Below are 13,750 nucleotides of genomic sequence, written 5' to 3'. Positions count from 1 at the left end.
TGTGTGTGTGTGTGTGTGTGTGTGTGTGTGTGTGTGTGTGTGTGTGTGTTTTCTCTGAAATTCCCTTCCTAGAGACAAGGCGAGCTGGAGCAGGTGCCCTGCTTAACTCAGAAATCAGTAGCCTGCCTCTCTGGCCCTTGACCTTCCGAGACAGCCCGTCTGCAGGCATCTGCTATGCTCTTTTGCTTGGGGAATTTAGGAGGTTGCTGGCCTATGGGGGTGGGAGAAATGTAAGGATCTGGAACTCAGAAAACCTGGCTTTGGACCATGCTTCATCACGGACCCACTGTGACACTGAACACACAACCTCACTCAGGAGTCCAACATGAGAACACTGGGGATGCGTGAGGAACAGGGTGCCGGGATGTGAAAAGCATCCACGTGATGAGCTGAAAAGACTGGTGAACACGCGTTGCCGTAGTTACCAGCCAGGCGATAAAACCCTGACCACTGGGAGGAAATGACCCCAAAATGAAGATCTCAGGGAGCCTGGGTCCACTTGGAAAAAAATTTTTTTTTCACTGATAGGAATTGATTATAACGCCACGTGCCATAAATTACAGTCCTCAGAGCCTCCGTGGCAAAGATGGGATCTGGACCCATTCCTCACCCCTTGCCTGAACAGTTTCAGCTTTTCTCCTTGTCTCTCAGGATGGTTTATTGAGGGGGTGGGTCTCGAGGAGTGGGGGTGGTGGACCTGAGATGGGAACTGTGTCTGCAAGGACGTTGCTGGCTGCTTAGCAACAGGGTCTCCTACACGTGGGTTACCCCTGTGCATCCAACCAAGATCCCAGGGGACCATGGCAACTTGAAGGAAACAGGATGGTGCTGGCACGATTGACAGACGCATCAACGCCCCGCCTTCTGACCCCAAGCGTGACAGAACCCAGAATCTGGCAGCCATGCCTGCCCCCACCCAAGTGCAGGCCACCACGCCCATTCTGTACCCAAAGATCTTGTTGAGCATGTGGGTCACAAAGCGCTCCTCCTCATAGCTGGCCAGACTCAGCAGCTGGGCCCCCAACTCCCGGCAGACCCCCAGGGCCTGGATCCAGCTCTTCTTCTCCTGCAGCCGCTCTGAGCTGAACACCTGCAGGAGCAGAGCCAGCTGTCTAAGCTATGGCCATGGGCCAGGGGGCATCTGCCACCTCCTCATACTAAAGACAATTCTATCTCAGGAAGGCAAATGACACTGTCAGCTCCTGGCAAGAGTCCATCTTCAGACTTTCAGTTGGGCTCTAATCCCAGCAGAGCCACAACTGACTGAAGGCAGGACGTTTTCCCCCTGGGCTTCAGTTTCTATATAAAAGGCCTTGGAAGCCAGGCATTGTGGCCGATACATGCAAACCTAGTATTTTGGGAAGTAGAGGCGAAAGGTCAGAAGTTCAAGGTTATCCTCAACCACATTAGTGAGTTTGAGGCCAGCCTAGGCTACACAAGAGAAGCTGGACATAGCAGCTTATGCCTGTATCAGCACTTGGGAGGCTAAAGCAGGACTGCCAAGAGCTGAGGCTAGCCTGACTTCTGCAGGGCAGGACCCTGTCTCAAATGCAAATCCTAAAATTTCAAACAACAAAAAACGGACTATTGGCTCCCAAGCTTGGCAAATCACCAGGCCTTACCCAGACCTTTCAAATCCAAACCTCCGCTTGGCACCCAGAAGAGGTTCTAGGGATAGAACACACAGTCTTGCCCATGCTGTGCTAGAAGAGTCTCTTTTAAATGGGCTCCCTGGGGGTTCTGAAGAACACTCTCAGGTCTGGCTCCCTCAACTCTTCACACATCTACTAAGCACTTACTACAGATCAAGCCTCGGACCCCACAGGCAAATTCTTCATCGGCAATTACTCTGGTCTGCAATCGAGGCTGGCACTTCAGAGTCAAGATAGTCCCCAGGTCCGCGCCCCCCCCCCCAGATGAACTTCCTCCTGTCTTCCCTCTGCCCCACCCCCACCATGCCAATAGGGTGTTCCCACCTTATAGCAGTGTCGGAGTTTGGGGTCTGAGACCCAGCCCTGGGGACAGGAGCCAGTGAGGCTGGGCGTGGGGTCTGGCCCAGGCAGCTCTGGTGTGACCGGTGTGCCCAGGCTCTGTCGGCAGATGTAGCGAGCCCGGAACGATGTGCAGTTCTTCACCTCCCACAGTCCCATGGCACTGCCAGTGGCCAGAGCCACACAGCCCCCACGTCTGTACCCTGAGAAGGAGAAAGAGCATGTCTCTACAGGGACAAGCTGTGTGTGTGTGTGTGTGTGTGTGTGTGTGTGTGTGTGTGTGTGCATTCAAATGGGGGGATGCATGAGGCAGAGTCTTAGTTCAATGACTACTGACAGGGTGGGGATACTTAGCCTTTCTGAGCCTATCTCACTATATACCCCATTAGGTTATAGGAAGGTTTCGAACAATACTGAGCCAGGCAGTGGTGGCGCACACCTTTAATCTCAGCACTCAGGAGTCAGAGGCAGGTGGATCTCTGAGTTTGAGGCCAGCCTGGTCTACAGAGTGAGTTCTAGGACAGCCAGGGCTACACAAAGAAACCCTGTCTCAAAAAAAGAAGAAGAAGAGGAAGAAGAAGAAGAAGAAGAAGAAGAAGAAGAAGAAGAAGAAGAAGAAGAAGAAGAAGAAGAAGAAGAAGAAGAAGAAGAAGAAGANAAGAAGAAGAAGAAGAAGAAGAAGAAGAAGAAGAAGAAGAAGAAGAAGAAGAAGAGGAATAAGGAGAAGGAAAAGAAAGAAGAGGAGGAGAAAGAGGAGGAGGAGGAGGAGGAGGAAGAGGAGGCTGAAGCTAGGTGAAATGGTACACACCTATGATCCCAGTATTCAAGGGACTAAGGCAGGAGGATTGCTGCAGAGCCAGCCTGAGCTACAGAGTGAGACCCTTTCTCAAGAAAAAGAAAGAAGACAATGAATGTGAAACTTGAACAGATACTAATAGTGTGCCCATTGCATATGTGACCCCTTCCATAGCTACATATATATTTAAGCATCACGTCAACTCTATAAGGAATACACCATTATCCCCATTTAAGATGAAGAAAATGGGGCTCCGAGAAGGCCCCGCTGGCAAACAGCAGTGCCAAGGGGCCGAGGAGGTCCACGGGCTCCAGAGCTAGCAGGTCACACGGAACAAAGGAACAGCTTCCTGAGAAGGCCTCACCCTAAGTCCTGGCACAGCTCTGGGTCCACCACAGCCGCCCTGCTTCAAGGCCGGTCAAACAGGGTGTTAAGGGCTCACCAGGCTGGTCTCGGTTCCAGTGGGTATATATGACTTCATCCCCACTGAGCCAACGGAAGGAGCCGGTACTGTTGAGGTCTTGCAGGGCTGTCCAGAAGTATCCGCCCTCCCAGTTATAGATGAGGCTGCTGACGAAGGCTTGCTCAAACCTTCAGAAACAAGCCAGTCAGGGTACGGCACTCACTAGTGGCTGCCCACAAGCCCCAGACCACCAGGCTGATACCCCATCCCAGAAGCTCGGGTACTGTGCACAGCCAGTACTGTGCCCAGGGAAATGGGGATTCAAAGAACTCACACAGTAGCCAGACTCCCAGTACTGCCCACACTCTTCCTTGGCCATTCAGTCCAAACCTGAACCATCTATCCCTCTCCTACCCTACCCTGGGATAGCTTAACTACTGAGTCTGGGGTACACCAATGCTCAAAGGATGCTGGGTCCCTCTGGGCAGGATGCCAGGATATCATCCCATCAGCCCAGGTCGTGGGAGAGGGCTGGCCAGGACTTCCGTCCACCCTCTCTACCTGTTGGTGATGGTGACCAGCTGAGAGCCATGGTCAGTACACAGGCGCCGGGCATCACTGTAGGTCACTTGGTCCTCTCCCAGCCAGTAGCAGGATGGGCTATGCCACGTCCAACCCTGGCTCAAGAGAGAGGGCAGAAGAAGGGTGTCTGTGGGGGGAAGATCCCACCTTACCTGCCAATGCTTGAGCAGGGGTCACATCAGGATGCCGCTGTCTGTGTGAGGACAGAGGGGACTGGTTTGGTGCCAGAGAGTAATGCCTGTACTAAGTTCTACATCTGGTTACTCTCAGTTCTCCCTACCACGACCCACAACTGTTGGATCAGGGTGGAAACACTGCTGTGGGTAGCTGATGGACCTGCCTAAGGTGTGGCTCCGAGAAACAAGTAGCATTTTAACCAAGAAGCTGGGCATATACCTCAGTGATAAAAACACATTTATAGCACATGTGGGGCCTAGGGTTCAATCCCCCCCCCCCGGTACAGGAAAAAGCAAAAAGAACAAAAGAAAAGAAAACAACAAAACACAAACAATCGCACTGAGGAGATGGCTCAGTTGGTAAAGCGCTTGCTAAGCAAGCATGTGGACCCGAGTTCGGATCCCCAGCACCCATGGAAAAAGCAGGTGTGGCCGCCTGTGCTTTTATCCTCGGCGTCAAGGAGCAGAAGGTGGGTGGATTGTGGAGGATCTGCTGCTCGGCCAACCTAAACTACTGGGAAGACCCAGTCCAATGAGAGACCCTGTCTCAAAATAAGGAGGCCAACCTCCTGAGGCTGACCTTTGGCCCCAACATGAATACATATACACATGTGCATGGGCATTTACCCATGTACACACACAGTCATGGAAATAGAATCCATAAAATAACCAGGTGCTGGCAAGGTGGCGCAAAGGGTAGAGGCCTCTTTGCCACACTGATCTGAGTTCGAGTCACAGATCCCACAGTTAAAGGAGAGAACTGACCCTAAAAGTTGGCCTCTGGCCTCTACACGCACACTCTGACATGCGCATTCCACATACCCATACGATACGCACAAGCTTAATGATGACCAATTAAAAAAAATAAGATAAAAAAATCAACATTAAGAAAAAAAAAATAGAGCCGGGCATGGTGGCGCACGCCTTTAATCCCAGCACTCGGGAGGCAGAGGCAGGCGGATTTCTGAGTTCAAGGCCAGCCTGGTCTACAAAGTGAGTTCCAGGACAGCTAGGGCTACACAGAGAAACCCTGTCTTGAAAAACCAAAAAAAAAAAAAAAAAAAGAAAAAAGAAAAAAAAAATAGCATCTGTCTTGGACACCGAAGCTGAGAAGCTACGGACAGACAGAGGACATAGAGAGGGCTGGGTGGTCCTCGGGACTCTGCAGAGTGGAGTCTGGTAGGATGATCCTGGGGAGGGAGGGAGGGAGGTGAGGAGGGAGGGAGGCCAGGTAGCCCTTCGTCAACCAGAGAAGTGACCACCTTAGGTGCAGAGTAGCACCAAGAGCCAGGAGCAGAGAAATGGCTGTCACGCCATTGGGGAGGCCCTCAGATGCCAAGCAGACCCTAGACAGAGACCCCTGGCTCTCCCAGCGCCTCCCCCTGGATTCAGTATCCACACACATGCATCCCAGGCTGGCCGCCAATCGCCTCTTCACTGTACTCACGCCAGGACAGAGAGCCCGGAGCTCACAGACCCCTAGACTCCTCGGCTGGAGACCTGCCAGCCTCCCTCCCTCTCCTGCAGCAAGTGTGATCCTGCCTCTTGGGGAGAGCTCAGTTAGGGGTGGGCTTTCGTTGGAGCTTAATCCAAAGGAAAACGGGAAGGATCTACAGCAAGGAGCGGCTGCACAGAAGACCACAAAGCCTTATGAGTAGCCTCCCCATAGATGGCTCACTCGCTGGGCCATGCTAAACAGAGTGGAGAAGGCCCGTCACATACTTGCCCTCCTTCACAACTCACAGCCCCCCTCATTTACCCAAAACTCTGCTGGAGCCCAGTGGGCTAAAGGATGAGGAGGGAGAAAGTTTTCCCCCACTGTGTGGCCTCTCTCCTCCAGAGAAGACAGTCAAACACACTGTCATCAGATTGGTGCACTGAAGAGAGAGGACTGGGGTGCACAGTGCCAGCCCACTGCCCCACCTACTCCTACAGTGACTAGACCAGGCTTGACCATTTGGCTTCCTCATGTTCGACTGTGGAAAGAGACCTGGAGCTGGGATGGGGGTCCCTCTACTTCTCCCCCAAGGCCCCACTCCACCCTCTGCCCCCCAATGACACACCCTCAGGAAGGGGCAACCTTCCCTCTTGGGAAACCAAGAGGATGCTGGGCAAGGCTGCAGGGTTTCCTCTGTCTCTCCCCACCCACCCAGGGAGCCCCTGGGGCTGACCCCACCTTGGGCAGTTTCAAAAACACCCTCACCTTCCGGCAGCCGTGGTCCTCCTCAGCAGCGCCCTGGCTCAGCCGGCCTGCCTTCTTGCAGATGGAGGGCAAGGACTGGTTACAGGGACTGTCGTTCCAGCGTCCTTCCTAGGACACAGGGTCAAGGAGACTCTCCTCAAATCTCTCACTCCCCCCAAGTTTTCTAGACCTGAACCTGAACTTGCTGTGTGATTCCTAGCAAGCAGCCTCATTTTCTATGTCCCGGGCTACTGAATGGAGCGAGCAGAGTTAGTTCAGCAGACTTCGCAGGTAGCTGAAAAGAACAAGTTGTTCAGAGGCCGGAGAGATGGCTCAGCAGCTGGGAATACTGGCTGCTCTTCCGGAAGACCCAGGTTCAATTCCTAGCACCTACAAGATGGCTCACAACATCTCTAACTCCAGTTCTGGGTGGATCTGGTGCCATCTTCTGACCTTCACAGGTACCAGGCATGAAATTCTCTATCTTGTTAATTTGGATTGTGGATAATCTTAGGTAGTTGAGCTGTGAAAACTAAGCCCATAAGTCTTATTCCCCAGGACTACTGAAGAACCAGGAAGAGTAAAGGCTGGTGTGCCCAGACCTGAATCGCAGATGGTGAAGAGGAATTGGGCCCTGGGGCCTCCCAGTCAGCACGGAGTCTGCCTTTACGCCCCACCCTGACAGCACAGCATCTGTTTATCCCACGAATCAGGGGACTCCTGGCACATAGAAGCTGCTCACCAAATCATTTAAATGTTTAAATAGAACCGGTTTATGCAAACAGATCTGCGGCTTAGGCCCTGGGTCCTCATGTGAAAGCAGGGGACTCTGCCCAGTCCTCGGGGCTCTTCTCTGTCAAAACCCTGCCTCAGTTTCCACTCCCACCCACTCTCACCCTGGGTCTGAGTCAAGGCATGGCAAAGCAACAGTCATCCATGATTTCTTGAGAAGAGAGAACCCTGAACTGAGAAAGGTCCTGGAGGGCAAGGGCGGGAACCCAGTGGCCTTGCTCGCCCAGCTACGCCATTGCGTGGGTTCTGGTGCCATCTGCTGGTAGGAAGGGACAGCTGGCAAGCGACCAAGAATGGGCCTGCCATGTTTGTCTAAGGCTTCTGGGAAATTAGCTCTCCTAGCCCTGCAGGTGACTTAGCTGTGGAGGTGAAGGTAGGGCTCTAACCCTCCCAGGCGGTCCTGTGAAAGGGAGGGGCCTGGGATACACAAGGGCTGATAATAGACAGTTATTTTTCAGTGGGGGAGGTGGCGAGGCGCTGAGAGCACGCGGGTGGAGGGGGTGCTTTGGTGCTATTATGAGCAAGGAGAGTCTCACCGGCCCCCAGATGGTGACACAGTCCTCCAGGCTGTCACGAAAGTTGTTGGGCTCAAAGGGGTGCCAGTGGGTGAAGCTCACGAGGCTCCCGTCAGACCACTCAAAGTTCATCTGCAGTTTCAAATCATTGAGGCCAATCCACAGCTCCTCCACTTCTGGAGTACAGGGGGGCAGGAGAAGAAGGAAAGGCAGAAGACATTGCGGTCAGCCCCGGGCCGGCCATGAAGGAAAGATTCTCTGTGCTTCCTAGGTAGGAAGGGATTGGACATCCGACCCTCGCCTCCACCCAGTACTGAGGCCAAGCAGCCCCTCACCTTGCTTGATCTGTTTGGTGATGAACTCCAGCTCAGCCATGCTGTGGATGCTAAGGAGGTCGCCCCCACCCCGCAGACACGCCCTCTTGGACTCCTGCCAGCTGCGCTTCTCAGCCTGCAGGCGGTAGCAGTGGCCCTGGAAGGGCTGCCAGCTGGGGTCACACTCCACCTTGACATTGGTCCACCGGTCTGTGGAGAGGCACATGGGGGTGCTCAGACAGAATCCAATGGGTGTCATGCCCCCCCCTTCCTAATCTGTCTCATCTGCCTTCTTCGTGACAATAGCCTTAGGATATTTAAAACCCAGGATAGCAGATATAGCCAGACCATCTCTGGCTGAGTGTCTCAAATAGGGTTTCCTGCTACGACACTCAAACTTAACTCAAGGACATTATGCTTAATAAATGAAGCCTCCATCAAATAGATCCACAGGGCACCCCCTCTGTGTTGGCCTCGGCAGTCTTGGATAAAAGAAATGAGGGAGGGAGCCTTGGGTGATAGTGAGGCCCAGTCCGACCAGAGGTAGGGTGAGCAGCCAGGAACACTGCAGGGCCCATAAAGTCTGGCAGACTGGTCACATGCCCTCTCTTAGTCGCTCACTAGCTCCTCCCCTCTCCACACCTCTTCCTGCTTCTGAAGCCCCTCCCCTGCACCCACAGAGGTGCTTTGGGGGTTTAATCTGCTAGGGACTGGAGTTTGAGGGCAACTGAAGCGAACAAGTCCTCACTTGGGTCTTGGCAGAAGAAAACAAAATTTCATCAAACCACCCACAAAATCAAGCTCGGGCAGGATTCTGTCTAGGCAGGAGTGAGGACATGAGCCTGTCCTATGCACCCCAGATTAGCATTCTGAGGCCAGCTCCATCCGGGTCACCTGAGGGGTATCCCAGCCATGCTCTGACTAGAGACTCCTCAAGGTGGGTGGGCTGAGAAAGGGGACAGGGGAGCTCCACGGTGCAAGAAATAGCAATCGTCCTTCATTAGCCAGTGGTTATGACTCTGAGCTCCAGGACAGATCTTAGTAGCTAGTCAAGTCCCAGGGTCCTGAGGGAAGAAAGGGTCCTGTGGAAATGTTTCCCCTGCTTTGGAAATGACACGTCCTTCACAGTGAGACTGGCCATTCACTTAGAATGGGTCTCCTGCAAACATCTGGGGTGCCGAATGGGGGCAAGAGGCAAATCCAAGCCACAGACGTGTGTTTAGGTCCTTGCGACTGGAGGAAAGCTCCCCAGGTGAGCCACGGGGGAAAGAGTCCTTGCAGGGTCCCCTCTGTCTCCCTCTCTGCCATATTTTCTCTTGAACATCTCTACTTTAGCAACCCCACAGCTACAGAAGCTGGACCACAGTGGCCCCTGTTGTTTACACCGCTTGGGAAATGCCAGCTGTGGAGACATTCCTTGGGCTAAGCCGAACCAGGGCTCCAGCTTTACACTAACTTAGTAAGTGAGGAATGCACCCATTCTCAATGTGCAAATAAGGATCCTACATCCCAGAGAGCCAAGGCCACATGTCAGGAAGGGGCAGTCCCCAAAGCAGGTCCTGTCCATCACCCCACACTCCATCTTTCTCAGGAGGCTTCAGATTTATCTCTCAATCACACCTTGGAGCAAGACACTCCTAGGCTTAAAAGTCAGGCTGTTCCCATGGGAACCCAGTCAGACCGTTCCCATGGGCTACCCAGTCCCACTCAGACTTCAAAGACCGGCTGCAACCTGCCTTTCTGCACTCACGTCAAACGCCCTGCTTACGAATCACCCGAGGGAGGGGGGTGTCTTGTTAAATGTAGGCTCTGATTCAGTTAATCTGGGGTGGGTCCTCCCAGTCTACTTTGCTAACAGGCCTCCGGGTGCTGCTCGGCTGCTGTCTGGCTCTCCCTAAACTCCATACCTTAGCGACAAGCAGCTCCCACTGCCGGAATCACTTCCCTCCCACACCTCCCTCTGCCTCTGTGGGTATGTGCAGGTACAAACGTGTGCTTGTGGAGGCCAGAAGACAAACTGGGGTTTTCCTTGGGGAGGGGGGTCATTCTCCTATTGGTGGTATTATTATTATTATTATTATTATTATTATTATTATTATTATCTCTTGCTGTCCTGGAATTTAACAAGTAGGCTGACCTGGAGGTCAGTAGGCCACAGGGACCCTCTTGTCTCTGCCCCCCCAGAACTGCAATTACAGGTGTTCCCACCACACCTGGTGTTCTATTTTAATATGGATGCTTTCAGATCCAGAACCGAGCTATTGCCCCAGCCCTCCCTCTGTCTTTTAAACTTACTATCAACCTGAAAACCTCAAGTTCAATATCACATTCACAAAACCCTCAGCTCGCAGGCGCTCAGTCACTCACCGCAGCTCCCGTCTGTTACAGGTTTTGGTAGTCCATAGCTCAGGGCATTCTAAGTATTAAGGTGTCTGTGACCTCCCTCCCCCATCAGACTGCAGTCTCTACCGGGCCTGGTGAATACTGACTGCCAGCCTTTTACACAGTTCCCAGAGTATGTTCACCCAGTGACTAACGGCGCATTCCAATGTTTCCAGACTAGCTGAATAATGAATAGAACCAGAGTCACTTTGTTGTCTGTAGAATAAGAAAGGCTGAAAGGACTGGGACCCTGATGTCCTTAGCCCTTTGTGACCCGGCTCACCTGGTTGGATGGGCTCGGCTGTGGCGTTGGGTTTCTTCTTGCAAACATAGGGCAGGGCGATGCTGCAGTCATGGTTCTGCCAGCCGCCTGAGGACTCGGTCCGGATCACTCCACAGTTCTCCTCACCTGGGTTGTCCGGCTGATCTGTGGGTCAGGCAGGGTGCCAGCACCCCAGGAGAGGGAAGCTCAAATTGTGTCCCTCCCAAGCCCTCTTCTGGGCCTCTTCTCTCCCTCCACTCCCCGGGATGTCGGCATTAGCCAGAGAAGCCCAGCCTCCATCCAACCTTGTATATTGTACCCCTGGGTCATGCCACACTGAACCCCTTAATGAGCAATGTAAACTTTAGCTCTTATCTCCCTGGCCCTGGGTTTATGGGTGCAGCTATGTGTCTAAGAGCTATGAACGAGACTAAAACCAGATCCGGTCACCAAGCCCTGGACCAGGACTCAGCTACCTGAGAGGGCAGACGCAGTTCCCATTTCATACCATGGCACTTCACAGGCTAGGGGGCCATTCCAGAAGAGGGCGGAAACCCAGACTTCCCACCTCTAGGGTAGGATAGAAGGAAGCCCAGTGTCCATGGGCTCCCCATGCCTCACCACTCTCCCAGTTGAGGTACTTGAGGGCTGACTTGTCTGACCACTGCCAGCCTCCGCTGGTGTCCAGGTCATTGAGGCCAATCCATAGCGTAGAGCTGTAGCCCGTGAGGAGTCCTGTCAGAAAGAGCGCTTCCTGAGAAAGGGAATCCCTGCCCACCACCTCTCTCTCCCCACCTGCCCGCCCCAAGATGGAAGAGTGTGTGGGGCAGGGGTGGTGGTGGTGTGTGTCCTGTCTTGTGGTGGGAGGAGGAGGGGCTGATCTCAGACTTCCCGGTGTCCCCCCATCCCCCGCATGGGTCAGACCTCAGCCACAGGGGGCTGCCCTTCACCTCACCATTGATGTAGGTCTGCTCGTGAATCTCCGTGATGCTTAGCAAGTCTGCGCCTTGTTGCTCGCAGCTGGCCCAGGCCTCTCTCCAGGACAGTGTGGATTGGAAGTTAAACTGGTAACAGCTGTCAGTCAGCTGGTCTTTGTCCCAGAAGGTCTCACAGTCGTTACCTGCCACCACCACAGACGGACCATAGACCCTCCACAACTCCCACAAGCTACACCATCCATCCGTTCGCGAACGTTCCTCAGCCCTCTCTGAGTCTCCCCCACCCCCACCTCAGCTCCTCTTCACCAGCCCCCCCTCCAGGGCTTCTCACTCTTGATGGGGCAGAAGCCCCAGCGTTCATCTTTGCCGTAGTCCTGGGTGGTGGCACACCACAGGTGCCCGTCTTCCCGGCCAGTGCTGGTGCAGCCGTGGAACCACTGGTTGTCGTATTTGAAGGGGATAGTGCACGGCTTTCCGTGGGAGTTTCCCTGGATGGTGTAGACCTCTACAGGGGAAGAGAGGTATGCCTTGGTGCCTGGAGCCCCCACAGGTCCATCCCACCTCACCCCTCAGGGAAATCCTCCTAGAACCCAGGAGAATGGGACTACAGGAGAAAGCAGGGGTCTGGGGAGTCAAGGGGTCAGAGGCGATGGCACCAGACAATGGCTTTAAAGAGAACCAACTCTTGCTATTGGGACAGCTGAGGGACGTGGGACAGACCTACCGCACAACCCTCTAGGAGGAGATTCCCAACTCTTCCAATGCCTTTTTGGTGCCATCGAGAGCTGAGCCAGCTAGCCACGCCACCAAGGCTCCAGGATGTCCCTAAACGGTCTATCTTGGAACATGAGTGTCTTTCCAGGACAAAGGTTCAATGATGGATCCGGTGACGAGCTCTTGAGTGACTAAGATCCCCATTAACTACCTACAAAACCTGTGTGGTGCTGCCACAAGATCGCTCTGGAGAGTGAGTGGGAGGCGAAGGCACTTAACTTTAGGCCATCGCTTTTTATAAGCAGTATAATCTTAAGTTCTTTTCATTATTTTAATACGCTATCAGGATTTTAAAAAATTGATTGCATTTTTTCATGGGGAGGGGAGACACATAATATATAAAGGTCAAAGGGCAACTTTTGGCTGCTGGCTCTCTCCTTCCACTACGGGCGTCCCCGGTTGTCAGGTTTGGCAACAAGTTACCTTCATGCATGAAGCCATCTCACCAGCACCGATGACACGTTTCTATTGTCACCTGATGAGTACAGCTTAGGAGTGACTTTCTTAGCCACTTCTCCTATCTCCTCTCAGTCCAAAATGCTTGCAGACCCACTTTCTTCCCCCCTCTCTTTGAGACATAGCCCAGGTTGGACTCCAATGCACGGCATAGTCAAGGCTGGCCTTAGTGCTCCTGCCTCACTGAAGCCTGAGCCACAATGCCTACCATGTCTTAAAAGTCACCACGCTCTAAGGCCCTTAACTGGGCTTAACACACTGGAGGCTCAGGGCAATCCTCTTTATAGCGTTAGCCTTTTACCAGAATAATCAGATTAGCCTCCATAGCCACCCCATTTCCTGTCATAATGCCACTTTCCCTGGGCATAGGGAGAACCCTTGCCTGTGTGTACTCTGCCACTTTATGGGAGGCTACAAGCTAATTTTGAAATTTTCTTGATTTTTGCTCTTTAATCTTCAAATTTTTAATTACATTTACTTATTTATTCGTTTATTTGGTGTGTCTGTGGTGTGTATGAGTGTGCGAGTCTAGTCTATGTGGTATGTCTGTGTGAGTGAGTCTGTGAGTCTACGTGGTATGTCTGTGTGTGTGTGTGGGGGGGGGTGAGATAGGGCACCTTTCAGGAGTTTGCTATTTCTACCATGTAGGTCCCTAGCAGCAGACACCTTTATCCACTGATCCACCTAGCTGACCCCAAATTTTTAATTTTATTTGTGTGCACACCCATACATGGGTATTTACATATAGCAGGTATGTATTCCAATGCAAGTATGTGCCTGTAGATACTAGATGCAGCACCGACCTCTATGCCCCTGTTGGGTGTCTCCAGTCTCAAGACTGCAATGTTTCCTTCTCCTGTTGACGATTTACATTTCAGAGGAGAAAATTAAAAAAAAGGTCACAACTCCTAAGAAACCAGCTATCCTCCATTTTATGGGATTATAATTTTATTTGCAATGTTTGCTTCTGATTTTTTGCCATCTGGGTTATCTATGTATGATAGATCTGTCTGTCTGTTTATCTGTCTTTCTGTCTGTTTGTTTGTTTATTATCCAAGACAGTGTTTCTCAGTGTTTCTCCTGAAACTTGCTCTGTAGACCAGGCTGGCTTCAAGCTCATAGATCTATCTGCCTCTACCTCTGCCTCTGCCTCTGCCTCTGCCTCAGCCTCTGCCTCTGCCTCTGCC

At 52.6% G+C, this 13,750-nt stretch overlaps 1 protein-coding gene across 2 annotated transcripts in view; it reads right to left on the bottom strand.

Moving 5' to 3' along the window:
- Window positions 1-13,750, bottom strand: part of Mrc2 (mannose receptor C type 2) — a 60,587-nt gene that overhangs the window by 11,458 nt on the left and 35,379 nt on the right. For both annotated transcript variants that reach the window (XM_021212434.2, XM_029546185.1), the window contains exons 3-13: window positions 11,665-11,838; window positions 11,351-11,515; window positions 11,017-11,130; window positions 10,417-10,560; window positions 7,773-7,961; window positions 7,459-7,613; window positions 6,152-6,259; window positions 3,752-3,867; window positions 3,230-3,378; window positions 1,977-2,194; window positions 948-1,090 (exon numbers count right to left, since the gene is read on the bottom strand). In XM_021212434.2, the coding sequence (XP_021068093.1) occupies window positions 948-1,090; window positions 1,977-2,194; window positions 3,230-3,378; window positions 3,752-3,867; window positions 6,152-6,259; window positions 7,459-7,613; window positions 7,773-7,961; window positions 10,417-10,560; window positions 11,017-11,130; window positions 11,351-11,515; window positions 11,665-11,838 (1,675 nt within the window). The remainder of the gene's footprint in view (window positions 1-947; window positions 1,091-1,976; window positions 2,195-3,229; window positions 3,379-3,751; window positions 3,868-6,151; window positions 6,260-7,458; window positions 7,614-7,772; window positions 7,962-10,416; window positions 10,561-11,016; window positions 11,131-11,350; window positions 11,516-11,664; window positions 11,839-13,750) is intronic.

This window comes from Mus pahari, chromosome 14 (assembly GCF_900095145.1).
Source record: "Mus pahari chromosome 14, PAHARI_EIJ_v1.1, whole genome shotgun sequence".
Taxonomy (NCBI): domain Eukaryota; kingdom Metazoa; phylum Chordata; class Mammalia; order Rodentia; family Muridae; genus Mus; species Mus pahari.
This window is presented reverse-complemented; position numbering and strand designations above follow the sequence as displayed.